Genomic DNA, 22,770 nt, shown 5'->3' on the forward strand with positions numbered 1-22,770 from the left:
TGCTGGGAAAAAAACAGGGTCTGGTCCAGGAGGAGGTGTTGGGAAAAAAACAGTGTCTGTTTCAGGAGGAGGTGCTGGGAAAAAAACAGTGTCTGTTTCAGGAGGAGGTGTGTGGAATGAACTGGTTAGCAGCACGGTGGATGGACCAGGCTCATCTGTTGCCCACTGGCTCTGCTCCTGCTCAAGGTCATCAGCGTCGATGGGACGTACGCTGTAGAAGCTATTTGACCAATCTGGAGCGTTTTCCTCTCCGCCTGTGCTCAGTCTGTCCAGCGCCTCACGGGGATGTGATTCAAGGGTTTCCTCATCACATGTTGCACCGCTGTCTCCTTTGAGCTCTGCATCCAAGCATGCATGCTGGGTTCCTGCGGTGGTGTGCTGCTTCAGCTCCACCGTCGTCGTGCTCCGTCTAATGTAGGGTGGGAAGTCTGACAGACTGCTGTCGCTGTCGCTGTCACTGTCACTCCACTCGTCAGAAGAAGTACTACAGCAGCACCCCATCTTCTGCAGCCTGAAGCAGAAACAACAAAAGCCACTGCCATGACCACACACACTCAAACAAAGTCATTAACAGATCCGTTTGCTGCTCCAGCCTCCTGGAGAAAGAGGAAAGTTCCGCCTCGCCCCCTCCCCAGCCAAGACTAGCACAGGTGAGGGGCTCACGCCCCTGCCAATCAATGGGGCGTGAGCAAGGCCGAGTTAGGCTACAGTTTAAGAGGGGCTGGCACATGCTACACAAGCCCCGCCCCCACCCGTTTCTCTGTGACTTGCATCAAACCAGCTCATGTGCATGAGCCCCTCGCATGAGTCTGCACTGACACGAAGAAGCACATCCACATTAGCAGAATCTGATTCATATTGAACACATTTAGACTTTGGAAGAGTTGCCAGCAGAGCTCAACTTGATCCCAACCATCAACTCCCAATTACTTACCTTTGTAAGTGTGTACGTCAGTACGTAGCTTGTCTATCTTAGAGGGTGATGCTCAGTGGAAGGATCGAAGAATGAGGCGGCAGATCTGATTCTGAATCAAAAATCTATGCAGTTGGAGAGAAATGAGTTGTCTTCGTTTAATGGTGGTTTTTCAGCTTAACCCTTAATGATTAATGTATGTAGGTGTAGCAGCAACACTTTACTATAAAGAGTTTTTTGTGTGAATATTAAAGTCATTTATGATCAAAGCTCAATGGCTTTGAGTTAAAGTCACCTGTTGTGACTTACAACCTAAAATGGCCGTTTATCTGTGTCATCTCACAAAAATAATCTCTGTAAGAAGCTGGAAGAAATAGCTGGGGAGAGGGAAGTCTGGGCCTCTCTGCTTAGGCTGCTGCCCCCGAGTCCCGACCCCGGATAAGCGGGAGAGGATGGATAGATGGATGGATGGATGGATGGATGGATGGATGGATGGATGGATGGATGGATGTTTGGATGGATGGATGTTTGGATGGATGGATGGATGGATGGATGGATGGATGGATGGATGGACGGATGGATGACCTACTGTATATTTTGTTGTGAAAATAATTAAATATTGTGATTTTACCTCACCATGTCCCAAATTATTACACAAATATTTTTCTATGATTCTCCTATGATGGCGATGCAACCATTAATTATTAAATTGAATGTTAAACATCTTGACAGCTCATTACAGTCCAACATTAGAGCCCTTCTTTGATAGCAGCTTCACTGGACAGTTTCTGATGAATTTCTTGGCAGGATGTCAGAATATCCCCCCAGTTTTCTGAGACGAGTCTCAATCATCCAGGTCATAGTTATCCAAATAAGAGCTCTGCGTCCACTGGACTCGTCATGTGCACCACTAAGACAATAGAGACCATCCACAAGCGCCGTGTATTTGGACAACAACTTTCCAGACAGAACACTTAACACCGGCCCAAATCTGCACCATACTGGAACCTGTGTTTGAACACCCACTACCTCCAGTACAGAGAAGGCATCTACAGGCAGAAACATGGTGGCGCAATGGGCTCACCAGCACCTCCCACTGGACTCTCACCACCCAGAGAAAACTGGGGAGCAAAGAGCATCGCAAAGTCCAAGGAACACACCAGACAGGTCAGGGATAACGCTGTGGAGGAATTTAAAGCAGGGTTAGGCTGTAAAGAGAGTTCCCAAGTTCTGAACATCTCACAGAGCACTGTTCAGTCCTTCACCTGGGGATGAGATGAGTGCGGCACAACTGGAAACCTACCAAGACACCGTCGGCCACCTAAACTTAGAGGCTGAACAAGGAGAGCACTGATCAGAAGCGCAGCCAAGAGGCCCATAGTGACTCTGGATGAACTGCAGAGCTCCACAGCTCAGGCAGGGGAATCTCTCCACAGGACCTGGCCATTATGGAAGAGTGGCAAGAAGGAAGAATTCCCACTGGCAGTGGGCCAGAAGCCATGTCAGGGACACAGCAACCCATGGCAGAAGGTGCTCTGGTCAGATGAGACCAAGAGTGAGCTCAGTGGCCTAGTGGTGGAAAACTAACAGTGCACATCACTGTGAACACAGCTTCCCCCGGCAACATGGTGCTGGTGGCAGCATCGTTCTGGGCTGCTTCTCTTCAGCAGGGACAGGGAAGATGCTCAGAGTCGATGGGTAGGTGCAGGACCATCAGGGCCTAGAGACTGGGGCGGAGATGCCCCTTCCAGCAGGTCAACATAAAGCCAGGACTCCAATGGAACGGTTCATTAACATATTCCTGGACCATTAACATATCCCTGTGTTAGAAAGTCAAAGTCCGAATCCAATCGAGAATCTGTGGCAATATCTGAAAACTGCCACCCACAAACGCGCTCCATCTAATCCGACTGAGCTTGAGCTGTTTCACAAAGAACAATGAACAAAAAATTCCTGTCTCCAGATGTGCAAAGCTTGTAGAGGCAGACCCCAAAAGACTTGCAGCTGTGACTGCAGCTAAAGGTGGCCGCACCAAGTATTGACGGGGTATCATTTTCTTGCTCCTCCACCAGTGTATGCCACTTTGTGTTGGTCTATTAAATTCCAATAAAATCTGTTTATGTTTGTGGGGGTAACATGATTAACTGTGGAAAAGTTTGAGGGGCACAGATACTTTTGCAAGCCCCTGTACCTTAGTTGGTACGCTTTCATCCAAAAATGCCCTGAAGCTCCTGCAGACAATTCCAGGGGATCCACCAAGAAGCACAGCATCTGCATGGTGTCAGATTTCTTCTATCCCAGTATGGGCGGAGTGCAAAGTCATATTTATCAGCTTTCCCAATTTCTGATATTTACTCAAACAGGAGTTTCCACATCCAAAGCACTCCTGATTAACTCAAATAAAAGCCTAACAAACTCAGTACTAACATTAGATAAAAAAACATGCAAACAGACATATTGCTCAGTGCTTTTTAATAGAAGAAATCTGAATTATAAGCATCAATTATTCAGGTATGTTAAAAGAAAAACACTGGAACATTTTGCACAGACTGGAACAATCAAACTATGTGAATAGAACTTGGATTTAAAACAACAAACTAAGGGGAAAAAAGCTGCAGATTCTGTTCAGCTTCTTTTGTAAAGACTGAAAACAAAATATCCACAGTGGTCCGTTCAAAGACACGCACATCTCAACTTTAGTGAACGGCGAGTCTCAGCTGATTCTGGGGATAGGGGCACGCCTACGCGGTGGCATCCGACAGACCTGTGCGTAGGTCAGTTTGGAGCCCACCTGAAAAGTCAGAGCACAAGGATTTAGTTTCAAACCATGAGCATCTTTGCAACAGGTCTGCTATGACCTGAGGTATTTGTCCTGTCAGGGGTCTTTGCTGATAAGTGTTGATGTGTCTATGACCAATCGGGGCATTCACTTTATGAATGAGTAACATGAATGGACACAATTAAATCAAGCATCAAATTAAGCATTAAAAACAACTAAACACCCAAAACGTACTTGCTGTCCTGGTGGAGGAGCTGGTTGGTCGTTGGTCTTGGTCTTTGGGCTCTGCTTTACATTCCTGAAGAGGAACAAGTCTCAGGTGTTACCAAGTGCTCCGCAAGTGAAATAAAGTGCGAGCGAGGGTGGGGACCATAAACTTACCGATTTAACATTGGCTGAATATTCTGAGCCTTGGAGGGCTGGAGCTCCAACATTGGCCCTGGGATGTGCACACTGCTGCCCGTCTGGGGGAACTCAGCCTGGGGTGTGTTCTGGGACCACACCATTCCCTTCGGCTTGTCCCCGCTGTTGCCCCCTTCAGCCATCCCTCGCTGCTCAGGACAGACGGCGTGAATCTTTGATGGAGTGGATGCATCTTCACAAGCACCAGGGGGCAAAGTTTGAGTGCCAACGTCCTGACGCTCAGGTCTCGGGGTGCCGAGGTCTTCAGGTTTATAAAAACAAATTGGGACAGAGGGACCCTCGCCCTCTTCTCGGCTCGGGATTTTCCTTATGCGTGAATTTGCTGGAAGCCATGGACATTTGAGCTCTGCATTGTCCTGCCATTCAAACTCGGTGGATCCACGGCGAGTTTCTTGACCGATATCCAGTGAGGACACTGTGGTCAGACGCACATCGACCTCACTCGGTAGAGACAGTTCTGGAGAAGGTGCTGGGAAAAAAACAGGGTCTGGTCCAGGAGGAGGTGGTGGCAATAAATCAGTGTCTGGTCCAGGAAGAGGTGCTGGGAAAAAAACAGGGTCTGGTCCAGGAGGAGGTGCTAGGAAAAAAACAGTGTCTGTTTCAGGAGGAGGTGCTGGGAAAAAAACAGTGTCTGTTTCAGGAGAAGGTGCTGGGAAAAAAACAGGGTCTGGTTCAGGAGGAGGTGCTATGAAAAAAACAGGGTCTGGTCCAGGAGGAGGTGGTGGCAACAAATCAGTGTCTGGTCCAGGAGGAGGTGTTGGGAAACAAACAGGTTCTGGTCCAGGAGGAGGTGGTGGCAACAAATCAGAGTCTGGTCCAGAAAGAGGTGCTGGGAAAAACACAGTGTCTGTTTCAGGAGGAGGTGCTGGGAAAAAAACAGTGTCTGTTTCAGGAGTAGGTGCTAGGAAAAAAACAGGGTCTGGTCCAGGAGGAGGTGGTGTTGGGAAAAAAACAGGGTCTGGTCCAGGAGGAGGTGTTGGGAAAAAAACAGGGTCTGGTCCAGGAGGAGGTGGTGGCAACAAATCAGTGTCTGGTCCAGAAAGAGGTGCTGGAAAAACACAGTGTCTGTTTCAGGAGGAGGTGTGTGGAATAAACTGGTTAGCAGCACGGTGGATGGACCAGGCTCATCTGTTGCCCACTGGCTCTGCTCCTGCTCAAGGTCATCAGCGTCGATGAGACGTACGCTGTAGAAGCTATTTGACCAATCTGGAGCGTTTTCCTCTCCGCCTGTGCTCAGTCTGTCCAGCGCCTCACGGGGATGTGATTCAAGGGTTTCCTCATCACATGTTGCACCGCTGTCTCCTTTGAGCTCTGCACCCAAGCATGCATGCTGGGTTCCTGCGGTGGTGTGCTGCTTCAGCTCCACCGTCGTCGTGCTCCGTCTAATGTAGGGTGGGAAGTCTGACAGACTGCTGTCGCTGTCGCTGTCACTGTCACTCCACTCGTCAGAAGAAGTACTACAGCAGCACCCCATCTTCTGCAGCCTGAAGCAGAAACAACAAAAGCCACTGCCATGACCACACACACTCAAACAAAGTCATTAACAGATCCGTTTGCTGCTCCAGCCTCCTGGAGAAAGAGGAAAGTTCCGCCTCGCCCCCTCCCCAGCCAAGACTAGCACAGGTGAGGGGCTCACGCCCCTGCCAATCATTGGGGCGTGAGCAAGGCCGAGTTAGGCTACAGTTTAAGAGGGGCTGGCACATGCTACACAAGCCCCGCCCCCACCCGTTTCTCTGTTACTTGCATCAAACCAGCTCATGTGCATGAGCCCCTCGCACGAGTCTGCACTGACACGAAGAAGCACAACCACATTAGCAGAATCTGATTTATATTGAACACATTTAGACTTTGGTAGAGTTGCCAGCAGAGCTCAACTTGATCCCAACCATCAACTCCCAGTTACTTACCTTTGTAAGTGTGTACGTCAGTACGTAGCTTGTCTATCTTAGAGGGTGATGCTCGGTGGAAGGGTCGAAGAATGAGGCGGCAGATCTGATTCTGAATCACAAATCTATGCAGTTGGAGAGAAATGAGTTGTCTTCGTTTAATGGTGGTTTTTCAGCTTAACCCTTAATGATCAATGTATGTAGGTGTAGCAGCAACACTTTACTATAAAGAGTTTTTTGTGTGAATATTAAAGCCATTTATGATCAAAGCTCAATGGCTTTGAGTTAAAGTCACCTGTTGTGACTTACAACCTAAAATGGCCTTTTATCTGTGTCATCTCACAAAAATAATCTCTGTAAGAAGCTGGAAGAAATAGCTGTGGAGAGGGAAGTCTGGGCCTCTCTGCTTAGGCTGCTGCCCCCGAGTCCCGACCCCGGATAAGCGGGAGAGGATGGATGGATGGATGGATGGATGGATGGATGGATGGATGGATGGATGGATGGATGGATGGATGGATGGATGGATGGATGATGGATGGACGGATGGATGGACGGATGGATGGATGGACGGATGGATGACCTACTGTATATTTTGTTGTGAAAATAATTAAATATTGTGATTTTACCTCACCGTGTCCCAAATTATTACACAAATATTTTTCTATGATTCTCCTATGATGGCGATGCAACCATTAATTATTAAATTGAATGTTAAACATCTTGACAGCTCATTACAGTCCAACATTAGAGCCCTTCTTTGATAGCAGCTTCACTGGACAGTTTCTGATGAATTTCTTGGCAGGATGTTAGAATATCCCCCCAGTTTTCTGAGACGAGTCTCAATCATCCAGGTCATAGTTATCCAAATAAGAGCTCTGCATCCACTGGACTCGTCATGTGCACCACTGAGACAATAGAGACCATCCACAAGCGCCGTGTATTTGGACAACAACCTTCCAGACAGAACACTTAACACTGGCCCAAATCTGCACCATACTGGAACCTGTGTTTGAACACCCACTACCTCCAGTACAGAGAAGGCATCTACAGGCAGAAACATGGTGGCGCAATGGGCTCACCAGCACCTCCCACTGGACTCTCACCACCCAGAGAAAACTGGGGAGCAAAGAGCATCGCAAAGTCCAAGGAACACACCAGACAGGTCAGGGATAACGCTGTGGAGGAATTTAAAGCAGGGTTAGGCTGTAAAGAGAGTTCCCAAGCTCTGAACATCTCACAGAGCACCGTTCAGTCCTTCACCTGGGGATGAGATGAGTGCGGCACAACTGGAAACCTACCAAGACACCGTCGGCCACCTAAACTTAGAGGCTGAACAAGGAGAGCACTGATCAGAAGCGCAGCCAAGAGGCCCATAGTGACTCTGGATGAAGTGCAGAGCTCCACAGCTCAGGCAGGGGAATCTCTCCACAGGACCTGGCCATTATGGAAGAGTGGCAAGAAGGAAGAATTCCTGCTGGCAGTGGGCCAGAAGCCATGTCAGGGACACAGCAACACACGGAAGAAGGTACTCTGGTCAGATGAGACCAAGAGTGAGCTCAGTGGCCTAGTGGTGGAAAACTAACAGTGCACATCACTGTGAACACAGCTTCCCCCGGCAACATGGTGCTGGTGGCAGCATCGTTCTGGGCTGCTTCTCTTCAGCAGGGACAGGGAAGATGCTCAGAGTCGATGGGTAGGTGCAGGACCATCAGGGCCTAGAGACTGGGGCGGAGATGCCCCTTCCAGCAGGTCAACATAAAGCCAGGACTCCAATGGAACGGTTCATTAACATATTCCTGGACCATTAACATATCCCTGTGTTAGAAAGTCAAAGTCCGAATCCAATCGAGAATCTGGCAATATCTGAAAACTGCCACCCACAAACGCGCTCCATCTAATCCGACTGAGCTTGAGCTGTTTCACAAAGAACAATGAACAAAAAATTCCAGTCTCCAGATGTGCAAAGCTTGTAGAGGCAGACCCCAAAAGACTTGCAGCTGTGACTGCAGCTAAAGGTGGCCGCACCAAGTATTGACGGGGTATCATTTTCTTGCTCCTCCACCAGTGTATGCCACTTTGTGTTGGTCTATTAAATTCCAATAAAATCTGTTTATGTTTGTGGGGGTAACATGATTAACTGTGGAAAAGTTTGAGGGGCACAGATACTTTTGCAAGCCCCTGTACCTTAGTTGGTACGCTTTACGGACATCCATCCACCCATCCACATCAACGGAGCAGCGGTGGAGCGTGTGTCCAGCTTTAAATTCCTGGGGATCCACCTCTCACAGGACCTCACCTGGACGACTAACTGCTCCAGTTTGGTGAAGAAGGCTCACCAGCGTCTCTTCTTCCTGAGGACTCTGAAGAAACACCACCTCCTGGACATCCTGGTGAACTTCTATCGCTGCACCATCGAGAGCATCCTTACCAACTGCTCTGCCTCAGACCGGAAGGCATGGCAGAAGGTGGTGAAGACCGCCCAGCGAATAGCTGGAGCTTCTCTTCCTTCCATCGAGGACATATACAGGAGGCGCTGTCACAGGAGGGCCAATAAGGTCTCTAAAGACTCCTGTCACCCAGCGCATGGACTGTTTACCCTCATGCCCTCTGGGAGGCGCTACAGGAGCCTCCGGACAAAAACCAGCAGGTTCAGAAACAGCTTCTTCCCCACTGCTGTCTCCCTGCTGAACTCCGACCCCTCCCACTTTACCTCCCTTCAGGCACAATAACCCCATCTGGACTGATTGATTGTACATTCACGCTATTTGCACTGACTACATCTGTTACAATAATTGCACTATTTACATCTGTTATTTGCACTATTTACATCTGGCCTGGCCAAACCAGCCTCTAAACTGCCTCTTTATGGTCCAAATAACTGGTCAGATTTCATCAACTAGTATCTGACTCCTTGACGGGAGAATTTTTGAGTTTTAAACGTAGACCAAGATGTTAAGGATTATTCTGGTCACAGGGAGCAGATCACAATGAAGGAGATTTAGAGGAAGATGTACTGCCACTGAGAAAAACCTGAGACCAGATTCTAAAGCCCTTGGTTCTTTGGCCATAGCCAGGGAATCCATAAGATGCAGGGAGCCCAGGGGGCATCCTTGTTGAATACCTGAGAAAACAAAGTCTTCATAGATGTAGCAAAGTTCTTTATTAACGGAATGAATCGACGCTTCGTCTACTAATAATGGATGAGTTTAGCTCAAACTGCATCGCCTCCTCTCCTCACACGCCTACGTGGTCTTCCTTAGATTATAATGGAAGATTTTATACCTGTAATAGGAAAAAGCATCGATTATTCTGCAGAAATGTTCTCTTTCCAGCCTGGCCCCCTCCTCGGGACTGCACTTTATTCTTTCTGTGTGAAAATAGGATCTTTTGGCCGCTGCCTCCCCGGTACTGTCAGCCATGTCTGGCCCGCTTCAGAACTGATAGCGTTCCACAATAGCATTGCACTGAGCAAAGTGGTGCAGATAGCGCAGTGTGCTGTGTGTGCAGGCCTCTCTGTGTGGTCATACTTTAGCAGGCAGCATTATATGTGGGTAAATACATATGCCAGCTCCAGGATCTTCAGCTGAGGTCCATCCAGTGTTGTGTTGTGTCAAACCAAATTAAAATTGTGCTATTCAGCCACCTAATTTATTTTTAAGAGCTGATTCACATACAGACACATACTAAGCCTGTAAAGACTGATGATGCTTTATTGTTATTGTTAATTGATCCTTAAAATCAACTGTGGAATGCCTGCTTACAAGATACAATTAGACAGGTAAAGAGATAAATCGACGATAACTATCCATTTATTTAGATAGCCGTGACTATCAATGTAAAGGCGCTATCTAATGGTGCGTTCAAATTAAGACAGCTGGTCATTTTATCTGGCTTGTTGAACCGCACACGCTGTTTGTAAACGTCGCCAGCAGGTGGCAGCAGCGGTGCGATGGCGCGTCATTGCTTGTGACGTCACCGAACACCCGGAAGTGGCCAGACCGGTTAGCAAGGTGGTTCGTCTCTGTTTGTGAAAATGACAACTCTGAGGGCGAAAAGCTGCGCCTTTTGGAAAGCTGTCATAAGATCGGTGCCGTCGACGGTAAGACAAACTGTTCTAAAAGCAATACGGAAAAGGCTTTATGTTAAAACAAATGTAAAACAAACAACAAATTTTGTTAGCCTGAAGCTAACGTGTAACTGAAACTGAAGAAACGAGACAGGTGTTTCGGTGGCACCTTCACGCGCAGAAATGGTTACATTATGACGTAAGGAATATGTTACACCTGTCGGAAATGTTAAAACCAACACTTAAAATCACATAAAATAGCACAAATAGACCCATCTCCTACATCATTGACAGATAATTTAGTTTTGGAAATCTTACGCATATTGCCTTTTAGATAATCAGACGATATAATTTGAGTTTTGTAAATTGAAAAAAGAGAACATAAGATAAGTGTTATGAATAAAACTAATTGTTTTGAGTGTTTTGATGTATTATTTGAATCCACTCTTACTTCTTGATTTAAAAGACCTAACTCGTTTGTATTAAGTATATAAAGTTTGTACAATTAGTTTAGAAAGCATAATGATCACTATATAAAAGAATCAACAGTTGATCAGCTCACTGACGATATACTCTCTTATTACAGCCGCTGTAGATGCAGATGAACAAAGAAAATCCAAAATGCACCAACGACAGAGAGCAGGAGCTTTGAAAAAATCATCATCCCAAAAATGCCCTGAAGCTCCTGCAGACAATTCCAGGGGCTCCACCAAGAAGCACAGCATCTGCATGGTGTCAGATTTCTTCTATCCCAATATGGGCGGAGTGGAAAGTCATATTTATCAGCTTTCCCAATGTCTGATTGAAAAGGGGCACAAGGTGGTAGTTGTCACCCACGCCTATGGCAGGAGGAAGGGCGTCAGGTACCTGACCAATGGACTGAAGGTCTACTACCTCCCCCTGCAGGTCATGTATAACCAGTCCACAGCCACCACCTGCTTCCACAGTCTTCCACTGATGCGTTGTGTGTTTGTGAGGGAGCGCATCACTGTGGTGCACGCGCACAGCTCATTTTCTGCTATGGCCCACGATTCCCTGTTCCACGCAAAGACCATGGGCCTGAATACGGTACATGTGTTGTCATTTTTGGTTTTGTCGTCTCTCCGTTATGGCTAGCTAAGAGTTTTATCATTTGCAGGTGTTCACCGATCATTCTCTCTTTGGCTTTGCTGACGTGAGCTCCGTACTGACCAATAAGCTTCTCACCGTCTCACTCTGTGATACCAATCACATCATATGCGTGTCATACACGAGCAAGGAGAACACTGTGCTCCGTGCTGCTCTCAACCCAGAGATCGTGTCTGTTATTCCCAACGCTGTTGACCCTACGGACTTCACCCCTGACCCATCTTTCCGTCGAGATGACAGAATCACTATTGTTGTGATCAGCCGTCTCGTCTACCGCAAAGGTACAGAGGGAAAAAAATGAATTACTTATTCAAATTCATGCTGTTCGTGTCAACAGGAAGGAATAATTAATTTACCAACGTCATCGGTGCTATTGTCTTCATTTGTGATAAGGCATTGACCTCCTCGGTGGAATCATCCCAGAGCTTTGCCTCAAATATCCAGATCTGCACTTCCTTATTGGTGGTGAGGGGCCAAAGAGAATCGTGCTAGAGGAAGTGAGGGAGAAATACCAACTGCATGACAGGTGTGTCTGTGTGTGCAGCAACCACAGGTCACTGATTCAGTGTTGACCTCACTGTTATATGTGCACGGTTTATTTATAGACAGACATTCTTCTGACATGTAGCAGTATAATAAGGGCCTTTTGCTCTTAGGGTGCGTCTTCTGGGAGCCTTGGAGCATAAAGATGTTCGTGGAGTTCTTGTGCAGGGTCATATTTTCCTCAACACTTCTCTGACTGAAGCTTTCTGCATGGCTATTGTGGAAGGAGCCAGCTGTGGGCTGCAGGTTCGTGGCCGTTCACTGATGAGTGGGAGAACACAAACGGGGAGAGGAACACGGAGCGTCGTGTTTTTAACAGTCTTTCTTTGTCTGTGTATGGATTGTAACTATACATAATACCATATTTTCTACATCAAACCAAATATCAGAGCTGTAGTGTGATTTAAATTCAAATAGAAGTTAAGATGTCTGCAGAACAAAGGATGAGGATGGGGCAGCTCATGGCTCAGAGGACACTGGAAGTTCCAAATCATTGCCCATTACTCCAATATCATTGGATCTGGAACTTGTTAAATATATTTTCAACACTTTTTCTACTTTTGTCAGATGCAGATGGAGTCTGATATCTCATAATGTGTGAACGTTAAAATAAAATTGAAGAATGTGGCGTAATTAGACCTCAACAGCAGAATATTAAACACTCTAAAGCAGCCAGAAATAGCCCAAACTTCTCTTATTGCTGTAGTTTGATATATTGGTACTCACAGACCTTTCTATTGGAGAATAAAGAGAAGAAACTTGTCTTGTGTTTTCGGTTCTGCCTGAAGTGGCCAGCAGCAGTGTTCAGCGTGCTCTGAGATTAGATTGACCTTTTTATTCTGGCTGACATGAAGACTTTTGCTGCTGTCATGGTACAAAAACAAAGATGCTTTTAAACGTGCGGGATTACTGGATTTTCTTCTGTTTCCTAGGTGGTGAGCACTCGTGTGGGTGGCATTCCCGAGGTATTACCTGAGGAACTGATCACGCTGTGTGAGCCGACGGTGCGCTCACTGTGCGCTGGTCTTGAGACGGTAATAGCGCGGCAGCGTGCGGGCTCACTTCCCCCCCCTGAGTCCATCCACTCTCGGGTGCGAACACTGTACACGTGGAGAAACGTCGCAGAGAGAACGGAAAAGGTGCGTTGACCCAGAAAAACCTCTTTATGTGGAGCAGATTTACCTACTTGTTACAGCTAAAACCTGAAACTAAGCAACTTCGATGGCTCACTGACCACAATTGAACACACACGAGTGATCTAACAGTAGCACAAATTGTGGGTTTCTTTTGTAGGTGTACGACAGAGTATCGACCGAGGAGGTGCTTCCCCTGGACAGACGGTTGCTGAGACTCAGGTCTCACTGCGGCCCCGTGGCCGGCTCTGTCTTTGCCTTCATGGCTGTTTTGGACTTCCTTTTCCTGCTGCTTCTGCAGTGGTTGGTGCCAGACAGGGTCATGGACGTCGCCGTGGACGCCACGGGCCCCCGCAGTATGTGGGGGCAGGGTTCAAGCATGAAACTCAATGCCACAAAGGGAGCAGCAAACCCAGATTTGTTTGGGGAATGATCACATTTTGCTTTTTTTGTATAACATTGGGGATACGGTTACTGTTTCCATGGTAACAGCAGATATTGTTTACATTCCCACGTTGAAAGGGACCATTTTAATTCTTTTTTTATTCAGTGAATTTTATTTGTTTTGCATCATGAGATTAAAATACAGAGGGAATAAAAGAGCTTATCTTAATCATACATAAACAATTTGTGGTAAAAATGAAGTTGTATCACGGTGAAGCTTTTTTACCCCATATTTGTTATCACAAAATGGTATTATGATTTTCTCAGGCAATGATATGACTCCTGGACAACTCCAATAAAGAATAGTGTTTTTATTTGGCCTTTGGTTTCATTTTTGCGACACTGAAGCTTCTACAAACCTTTTATAGGAGACAACTTGTCTAAAGGTTCTTCCACAACAATTTACAATTGCTAATGTCTCTGGAATGAAGGTGGCGGCCTCCGTTAGGCCCCGCAAAAGTCCCATTGGGGGAGGTTGTTGTCGTGGAGACAGGCACCCACCATCTACCTTGGAAAATGAAAGTTTGTGCAGTGGAAAGACACCTAGTGATGTGAAACAGGAGGTGATGGGGTGAGATACGGTGGCTTTCATAGGCAACAGCTGGCATTTGCATAACAATGTGGATTGGAGCAGTCTGGTACTGCTCATTAAAGCCTTTTCATACTCGTCAGTGTGGTGGGGGGATGGAACAAAATCTGACTCTTTTAAATCAAATCTGGGCGTGTTAGTTATAGGTTATAGTTTGGCCTGACTGTGGGGAATTCTAGTAATTATTAATTTATGGAAGTTTTAGTTTAATTTCTTACCAACATCAAATGTGCATTTTTCACAAACCACGTAAGAACTGGGGGTGGAACACTGTCCCAGTGAACAGGTTTAGAGATAAATGGAGTCAAATGTTCTTTCTACGCCCGTTTACAGTATCTAGAGTGTGAAACTCCACGTGCACATGCTCTGGTAACGGGAGCGGTCTGTGTGGACACGTTCTTTATTCAAGGTTGCAAATTGGCGTCGGCCAACTATTGTTATGCACACACAGTAGACTACATCCATGGACGGAGACTTGGGTGGGCAGGAGGTGCCAATGTGTGGGAGGCGGCCCAGATAAGAAATGGAGGAAGGCCGAAATCTAGTTTACGTATCCGACTGGGTGAGCTTCGGTCCTCTACACTTCCTCCAGAGTTCTGCTGCTTCATTTTCATCATGGCTGCTGTACAAACTGAGCCTTCACACTTCTCGCAGTCTTGGCAGAGGCCTTTTTCCATCTATGGGGGACTGACTTGTAACTCTCTGATGGCTGGTAGGTTCTTTCTTTGTCTCTGACACATTTTCCTCCTTTTTTCATTGTTTTCAAGTGAAACCAAAGTCTTAAAAGAATAATCTCTAAAACATCAGAGTGTGGTTTAACTTTGGATTAAAGGCTTCTCTCTAATCTGTGTGATGGGAAATGAAGAGTTACATTTTGTGAATTAGATTTTGAAATTGTCAGAGCTGGGATCGGTTTAATTCAAAGTCTGTCTGTCCACGTTGGCTCCAGACTCCTGGTCGGACAGGACTCCTCTCCACGACGCTGCATACCAGGGCAGACTGCTCACCCTCAGAACACTCATCAGTCAGGTGAAAACTGTCTTTCCTTCACAATATACCACAGATATTCAAGCCCCATAATTCACAACATGTGCACGTTTGTATCTGACAGCATTTCCGCATCCGTCCTGTAGGGCTTTCATGTCGACACGCTCACCATGGACCTAGTTTCTCCCCTACACGAGGCTTGCCTTGGCGGCCATTACGCCTGTGCCATGTTCCTGCTGGAGAACGGTGCAAATGTAAGAACCTTTCAGGCTCATTTCCACTCTATGTGTAAAGCGTTTAAAATCACTTTGTTATGGAGAATACACAACCTAACGTCTGCGACGTACAAGTGCACAACAAAGCTGTTTGATATTGTCAGTTTCCAAATGCTGCAAGATGATTTGTAATATCTACTTTAATTGTTAAATCTGAAAAATGCTGATGTCTGAAAAGATGTGTGAAAATGAATGTGCAAATTCTGACAGACTAGACTTTTTAACGCATGGCCACAACACACACACACACACGCACACACACAACACACACACACACACACACACACACACACACACACACACACACGTGCACATGCTCTGCTAGATTAGTGAAAGAATGTGCCCCACTATCCGGTTTCTGATATAAAAAAAACAACTTAGGCTTTAGAATTACAATGAGCACTGTAACATACTCAGTGTTTACCTGTTTATCATGGCCAATCATATTATTAAATGCTGTATTAATATTAAAAGTAGTTGTTGATCAGTAAATGTATTCAAATATATTTTAAACACACAGCTAAGAGTATTTCTAAATGCTCTGGCTGATTTGGGTCCACTGCTCCTCTCCGGTCCCAGCTGATCACGTGTGCCTCCCTCCCAGGTAGATGCTGTGTCCACAGATGGGGCCACTCCTCTTTTTAACTCCTGCAGTAGTGGGAGCGCCGCTTGTGTCAGAGTGCTCCTGCAGCACGGCGCCACCCTCAACACCCCTTCCCTGCTGGCCTCCCCCATCCACGAGGCCGCCAAGCAAGGTGTGTGACATGTGAAGTGCACACGTGTGTGAAGGTCTGAGGCGTCTGTGTGTGACGTTCTGGCTCTGCTGTGTGGCCCCGTCAGGTCACACGGAGTGTCTGGACCTGCTGCTGTCGTGGGGAGCTCACGCTGACGTGGAGCTGCCGGCTGTAGGGACGCCGCTGTACTCCGCCTGTGCCGCTCGGGCTGCAGACTGTGCGATGTCACTGTTGCACTCAGGTATTAGATTAATTAAAAAGCGCGATAACCATTTTGGATTTTAAAAATGTGATGTTAACAAAATCTTTGAGTCATTATCCTAATTATTATAATGAAAATCCACACTTTAATTAGTGGAGCCTCTGATGGCAAAACTGCAAGATTTAAGAGGTGGAGGCTTCATTTTATCACTATAGTGCCATATCCTGTAATTTCATGGGTTTAACTCTTGATTAATATTTCTTGTTCCTGATGTTTCTCAGCTTCCTAAAAACAACCTTGAAATCAGAGCTACTCTGCCCTTGAAGACTTTGACAAGATTTATTTTGCTTTTTAAATCATTGCCAGTGGAATCATTCTGAACCAGCCCAAGGTCTTTGATTATTGCTTCATCCTTGTAAAGGTTTCATGTCAGTTCATATCAGTGGAGTCCGCGGAGTCGGTCACAACAGCACATTTATCACCTGTGAAAACAGATGAGAAAATCCCAATTAGTGGTCGGCTGATAAAGCTATCACTACTTGTTTCCTGCTCTGCTCTTGCCTCTCTGAGTTCAGAGGCATCATTTTTCTGGGATGACTAACACTCGATAGTCTAATCTGCAGAGCTGTCTGGACGTTTAAATCATTCCCGGTGATTTATGGTTGGATGTTTTATTAATGATCAGAGTTCTGGCTCAAAGTTATGTTGTAAAAGCAAATAAGTGCGTCAAAGTTAAATCCTAAATGCCTGCGATGGTGTGTTGAGGTTGTTTTTATACCTGTCAGGAGCCGATGTGGAGACAGGCTGTGGACAGGACACTCCTCTACACGCTGCAGCTCGTAGTGGAGGTGCGGACATTGTGGACCTCCTGCTGGACTTCGGAGCAGACAGGTGGAGTCGGAACCCCGAGGGGAAAACACCGCTTGACCTTTCACCGCCCAACAGCAGCGTGAGACTTGTGCTACAGAAAAGAGGTACAGTTGTAGATCTTAACATTTCATGTGACTGTAACCCCCAATGGTAAGATGACCCACCCCATCTGCCCCCACCCGCCCAGGTCCCTGCTCCCTGTCGCAGCTCTGCCGGTTCTGTATTCGCCGGTGTCTCGGTCGGAGTCGCCTCCACAGAGCCTCCAGCCTCTTCCTTCCTCGCAGCATCAAGGACTTCCTGCTGTGCCAGTAACAGTCGCCTCGCTACAGCATCCAGCCCTGGTTCACGCCACAAGGACCAAACTGGACCAGTGCTTTCATAGCGGTTCTGTAGTTTTGTCCCAGCTTTATTAGAACCACTGTGACACCTGATAAATGTCCCTGCGCCACCGTGCTGGAGCAAAGCTGATAGATGAACATTAGCCCTCACTTTTCATCGAGAGGACATCAGCAGATGAGTGTCAGGCTGTTGATCACAGCCTCAGAACCGTTGTGTGTGTGTTTTCACACCCCTGACAGTGACTAACATGCCTGGTTTTAAATCCTTAGCTTTTAGATATTTAACATTGAGTCACTTCAGTAAGAAATGCAGAAATTCAGTACACGAACAGTGTTACCTGCTGGTGCTTTCACTGTTGTCTAGCATAAAACCCAGAGTACAGCAATGTTTTAAAGGCAGGTTCTGGTCATGGATTTAAAAAAAAAACCAAAATACATCAGAGACAAGAATCAGATTAACCTGAACTCTAATCATGAACCTTAAGGGGAATTAAGTATCCATATTCAAATGTCAGCCTGAAAGGTCACCTTTGTAGAGGGCCTGATATCTTTCATGAACCGATGTGATTTGACATTCTTTGACCTTAAAGAGCAAAGTGAAGCGTCTGCCCTGGATCAGGAATAAATGAGGATTTTATGTGCATTTGTCTACTCTCCATAATCTTCTGCTATATCTATGAGAATTAGAAAAAGGCCCAGTCTTAAAGTTTTATACCTGTGGGCAGCTCACTGGGTAAATGGCACGCTGACATTTTGTGCAAAGACATCAGGGGAACAATTTGGGATCCAGACTACCTGGAAAGATTGAACCCAAGAAAAGTTCATTTCTTCTGCTCTCAGGTATAAATGAAACTGACGAACCATTCAAATCTGGCAACGGTCATTTCCCCTCTTTATTTCATTGACTTTACAGATCAATTTACACAAAAAAAGTCAAGTTTTACGGCACAGCTCAAATACAATGAAAGACCACGCACATGTCCAAAACACTGTTGAAAGACTTCAAATGTGATTAATAGGAGGAGGTTCTGTCTTAAAAGAACTGGGATTGATATTTTCTTCTTAAAATGACACGTTTAGTCAAAGTTAGAGCATAAATCTTACATTTCATTACATTTATATTTATAGTTTCTGTTACAATCAAACATGTCTCTAGGTGCTTTACAGAATCCCAGGGCCTGACCCCCAACAGGCCACAGTGGCAAGAAAAAACTCGTTTAACAGGAAGAACCTTTGAGCAGGCTGAGAGAATAAGCATAGATCATGCAAATACATTAATTACAACAAGCTATCTTTATAATAGATGAGTGAGGTCAGCAGGTCAGAGATCAGCATGAAGTGGGCGATACATGAAACAGCATCTTTCCATCATCTTCTCTTATGAGCTCAGTCAGGAAAAGATGGAAAGATGAAAAAATGGTTTATTGTTGGTCACATCTGTTTAAATGAGAATCCCTTGATCATACAGACATGAACGGTACAATAAATATTTTTGCATGTTGGTGGGTCACAATGAGGTATTTAAAGATGGTTCTATAGAAATGACATCAATCATCTATCTGAAACGTGTCTACCTATTTACAAATATAGATTATAGGTCACTATGTCATTAGTAAACACATGCAGTTTCACAGAAACATGTACACAAAAACACCCAACGAATATGAGCATACATTAATTTTACATGTGTGCATTTTAGCCAGAGGCTTTTGTGCCTGATTGAATCTGAGTCCGTGGTTGATCATCTGCTGAACTAACACTTGAGGTACTGACACTCCAAAATACAGGAATAGCAATATTATGACTAAAATGACCACTTGACAGGAACCAGTGACGGCAAAAGAAAACACTTCACTCTGAATCTGCAAGGAGGGACAAACCAAAAGGGCTTTATTGACGTTTCACACCGAGGTTACGTTGGTGTCCCGACTCCTCTGACTGTACAACCGCTGTGGAGACGAGCAGCATGGGAGCTGCTGTCGGAAGTGTTTGCTGAAGTTTTTGCTCATCAGATAGAGGGCAAACGGATTCACACAGGAGTTGGTGAAGGCCAAAATGCGAGCGCACACACTGGCGATAAAGTGTCCGACGGAGGTGTCCACCTGGTCGTAGTGGAAAGAGCGGTACAGGTAGATCACGTGACTGGGCAGCCAGCAGACTGCAAACAAGCCAACAAACACCAACACAGTTTTAGCCAGACGCTTCCTGGAATTGACCTGAGGGGGACAAGAGGAAGACAGAATGAATATACACCTCCAGACCTGCCATGAGCAGCAATACAGCTGCTGGAAACATGCTTGTTGTACTTTAAACTTCATTCATTCATCTTTATCTGAACTTTTCCCCAGCAAGAGCTGTCCACTAAAGAGGCCCTGCACTTCTATTGTTGACGACATCGCGTCAGAGATGATGTAATGGAGGTCATGCTCAGACCTGTCTCTGGAGGTGCAGGTGTCCTTCAGCTGGCATGTCCACCGAGCTCCTGATGAGGCTCTGTGCGATGAAGCAGTAGTAGACAGAGATGATGAAGAGGGGGAGGATGTAGAAGATGAGGAAGGAAGCGGTGGAATGGATCTTGGGGTGCAGTTCCCCAGCGTGCGGGTAGGGGGCGCAGGTCACGAACGTCTCATTGGTGTGGCTGGTGGTGAAGGTGTGCAGGTCCGAGAAGACAGCTTCGGGGATGGCCAGAGTCACAGAGAACAGCCAGATGGCCCCCACCCGTAAACACACACTGAGTCGAGCAGTGGACGTGTGGCTGTCCAGAGGACGGACTATGGCTTTGTACCTGGACAGAGATGAACGATTCCAGTATGGTAACTGTAAACAACCACTGGCAGACGTCTCACTTTAACACCTGATTTTCTTCCAATTCCTCCAGTTTTCAGCAAGCAAGAGTCAATTTATACTAACAGCCACTGTGAGGGCTTTTAATTTTTCATTTTGTCTTAAGTGTTTCTTAAGTCTTCACCAGATTGCATTAAACCAAATCTATCTATCTATCTATCTATCTATCTATCTATCTATCTATCTATCTATCTATCTATCTATCTATCTATCTATCTATCTATCTATCTATCTATCTATCTATCTATCTATCTATCTATCTATCTGTCTATCTGTCTATCTGTCTGTCCGTCTGTCTAATTATCTAGTTTTAAGACAGTTTAAAAAACAAGCTTTTTCTAAGACTGGGTGTGTAGTGAGTGCAGCTCTTCCTCAGGTTGCTTACAGCCTTGAGGACTCTGACTAATCTGGTCTGCACATGAATCTACAGACTAGATGTCAGCACTGCCTGACAGGTCGTGACAGCCACAAACATCCCTGCACCATCCGGCATGGCATCATTATATGTCACTTCTGGCCTTTCTGGAGGCTTGCTCTTATACCTGCCCCCAACTGAGCAGTGTAGAGTGATGTACAATACGATCTAAATAGAGTCATTCTTATACCTTCATGCTGAATTCTACTGTGTGGACCTACTGTAGCACTGGGCTGTGACCAGATGTCCAAGACACTTAACTTAATACTCAGTACAGATATTAAAGAGATGCTGGAGTCCAGCAGCGTACATTAGGTGGCTCAGCCTCATTTCACCAACCAAACACCCACTCTTACAGCATTCAGTCTCTTGGACAAATCGTCAACATACAAATGAACATAATCCCTCCCTGTCTGTCATCATTGCTGTCCCTAAATGGATCTATCAGCATGATTCATCTGAAAATGTTGGAGAAAAATGCTGGGAAGAGCTTTCAGGTCTGTAATTTAAAGGCTACTTATTTTTCCGACATTGTTCTTGACAACTGGTAATAACAAAACCAAAAGTGTTGATTCAGGTAAAAGCTCATTAATCATAAAAACAGGAGGATGTACAGAGAGAAGGGGAGCAGTGCTCAGACTCACACATTTAAGGTGTTCAGCAGTGATGTTTGAAGGGATCCTATTAATGGCCTGAGCTTGGATCGCCACAGACACATCGTCCCTAACACTGTCTGTCTGATACAGGTCACTATTGTTTAAACATCTCGATGATGCTGCCTCCATAGTTCTGCAATGGTCTGTCGTCAACATTATTGTTGAACAGCTTTTTAGCAGTGGAAACAGCCCTCATGGCATGTTCATATTAAATTATAACGATGTACCAGATAACATACGTATACCTTGCATTACTGCCCTGCTTCTGCTCAAATAAATATCCCTGTCAATATTTAGTCACATTGTAAAAAGGATGTGGTGTCTCTTGGTCACCAGAGAGGAGACATTTTCAAAGACTATTGCAGTTAAAATCAGAGAGCTCTGGGCTGCTCCCAGCATGTTGTCTGTCTGTCTGTCTGTCTGTCTGTCTGTCTGTCTGTCTGTCTGTCTGTCTGTCTGTCTGTCTGTCTGTCTGTCTGTCTGTCTGTCTGTCTGTCTGTCTGTCTGTCTGTCTGTCTGTCTGCCTGCCTGTCTGTCTGTCTGTCTGCCTGCCTGTCTGTCTGTCTGTCTGCCTGTCTGTCTTAAATCTTATAATGACACATTTCTTGCACTGCTGCAGTGCGAATTGAAAACACTCAGAAACAAGATAAGATTTAAGTATTTGAGATTCTTGGGATTTAATTTACTTTTCTTTATTTAACACTTATTTTAACCGAGCACGTTTGAATAAAAACATTATTTTCCGATGATTACTGTAATGTCGACCGATTATTTTTTTACATTTAAAAGTAATTCACGTTTTCTTATTTTTCATTAAATGTAATATTCTGAAAATGTGCAGTAAAGCGGCGGTGCAGGATGGTTGGATCAGAGTTTATAACGATGCTGTGCGCAAAAGCCTGATTCCTGTCATCCAAATGATGGTTCCTGAAGGCTTCTGCCTGGTCTCTGTTGGAAAGCAGCAGCTCACCTGTCAGCCGAGAGCGCGGTGAGCGTGAACACGGACACTCCCACCGAAGTCAGCTGAATGAACGGGATCAGTTTGCAGCCGACGCGGCCAAAAAGCCACTCATCCACCAGGTAACGGCTGGCGTCTACTGGGGCGCAAGTGACCAGGAGCAACAGGTCACCCAGAGCCAGGCTGGAGAGGAAGAGGTTGGGCACCGTCCGCAGGGACTTCACCGACAGACAGGTCTTCATTAGAGTCACATTTCCCACCAGACCCACCGCGATGATGACTCCGTAGACGGCAGCGATTCCGATCCCAGGGAGCCAGATGTTGTACTGATGCGGCTCCCCCGCAGAGTCCCGAGTCACTCTGGAGCCATTCAGAATCCAGCTGTTCTCTGGATGTAAAGCGGCGGAGTCTTCCAGCGACATCGCAGGACGCAGGAGGACGGATGTTTCCAGATGGGGAGCCCGATGGCGCGCGGTTTTAAGCCCTGCCGGTGTGGCGCGTCACTTCACGCACTAAGGCGCACAAAGGCTGCTGATAAGGTCTCATAGAAGCAGTAAATTTGGAGATGTGCAGCGGCACCGGGAACT

At 46.0% G+C, this 22,770-nt stretch overlaps 3 protein-coding genes across 4 annotated transcripts; 2 read left to right on the forward strand and 1 right to left on the reverse strand.

Moving 5' to 3' along the window:
• Positions 1-9,930: 9,930 nt before the first annotated feature.
• Positions 9,931-13,629, forward strand: piga (phosphatidylinositol glycan anchor biosynthesis, class A). Its single transcript, XM_057046941.1, has 7 exons — positions 9,931-10,100; positions 10,654-11,135; positions 11,206-11,476; positions 11,589-11,721; positions 11,852-11,984; positions 12,671-12,877; positions 13,032-13,629. Exons 2-7 carry the CDS (start codon positions 10,689-10,691, stop codon positions 13,302-13,304), a joined length of 1,464 nt encoding a protein of 487 aa, XP_056902921.1. The 5' UTR covers positions 9,931-10,100; positions 10,654-10,688; the 3' UTR covers positions 13,305-13,629.
• A 493-nt stretch (positions 13,630-14,122) lies between these two features.
• asb11 (ankyrin repeat and SOCS box containing 11) lies at positions 14,123-17,953 on the forward strand. The gene is made up of 7 exons (XM_057044740.1): positions 14,123-14,616; positions 14,854-14,933; positions 15,038-15,145; positions 15,771-15,921; positions 16,007-16,141; positions 16,888-17,076; positions 17,160-17,953. Exons 1-7 carry the CDS (start codon positions 14,520-14,522, stop codon positions 17,282-17,284), a joined length of 885 nt encoding a protein of 294 aa, XP_056900720.1. The 5' UTR covers positions 14,123-14,519; the 3' UTR covers positions 17,285-17,953.
• A 220-nt stretch (positions 17,954-18,173) lies between these two features.
• LOC130532239 (gastrin-releasing peptide receptor-like) lies at positions 18,174-22,741 on the reverse strand. Of its 2 annotated transcripts, XR_008952287.1 has the most exons (4): positions 22,196-22,741; positions 19,744-20,095; positions 18,660-19,526; positions 18,174-18,488 (listed from the first exon to the last, which is right to left on the reverse strand). XR_008952287.1 is itself a non-coding variant. In XM_057044723.1 (3 exons), the coding sequence occupies exons 1-3, from the start codon at positions 22,603-22,605 to the stop codon at positions 19,212-19,214; spliced, it is 1,077 nt and encodes a 358-aa protein (XP_056900703.1). In that variant the 5' UTR covers positions 22,606-22,741; the 3' UTR covers positions 18,174-19,211. The 2 variants fall into 2 exon arrangements, 1 of the variants encoding a protein (XP_056900703.1); XM_057044723.1 differs by having other exon boundaries at positions 18,174-19,526.
• Between the last annotated feature and the right edge of the window lie 29 nt (positions 22,742-22,770).

This window comes from Takifugu flavidus, chromosome 1, assembly GCF_003711565.1.
Source record: "Takifugu flavidus isolate HTHZ2018 chromosome 1, ASM371156v2, whole genome shotgun sequence".
NCBI lineage: Eukaryota > Metazoa > Chordata > Actinopteri > Tetraodontiformes > Tetraodontidae > Takifugu > Takifugu flavidus.

Coding starts and splice junctions, on each gene's coding strand:
- LOC130532239 (XM_057044723.1), bottom strand. CDS start 22,605: ATGTCGCTGGAAGACTCCGCCGCTTTACATCCAGAGAACAGCTGGATT. Junction 20,096..22,195: donor ACCGCGCTCTCGGCTGACAG/GTGAGCTGCTGC, acceptor ATCTCTGTCCAG/GTACAAAGCCATAGTCCGTC. Junction 19,527..19,743: donor ACCTGCACCTCCAGAGACAG/GTCTGAGCATGA, acceptor TGTCCCCCTCAG/GTCAATTCCAGGAAGCGTCT.
- asb11 (XM_057044740.1), top strand. CDS start 14,520: ATGGCTGCTGTACAAACTGAGCCTTCACACTTCTCGCAGTCTTGGCAG. Junction 14,617..14,853: donor TTGTAACTCTCTGATGGCTG/GTAGGTTCTTTC, acceptor CGTTGGCTCCAG/ACTCCTGGTCGGACAGGACT. Junction 17,077..17,159: donor ACTTGTGCTACAGAAAAGAG/GTACAGTTGTAG, acceptor CCACCCGCCCAG/GTCCCTGCTCCCTGTCGCAG.
- piga (XM_057046941.1), top strand. CDS start 10,689: ATGCACCAACGACAGAGAGCAGGAGCTTTGAAAAAATCATCATCCCAA. Junction 11,722..11,851: donor AAATACCAACTGCATGACAG/GTGTGTCTGTGT, acceptor TTTTGCTCTTAG/GGTGCGTCTTCTGGGAGCCT. Junction 12,878..13,031: donor TCGCAGAGAGAACGGAAAAG/GTGCGTTGACCC, acceptor TTTCTTTTGTAG/GTGTACGACAGAGTATCGAC.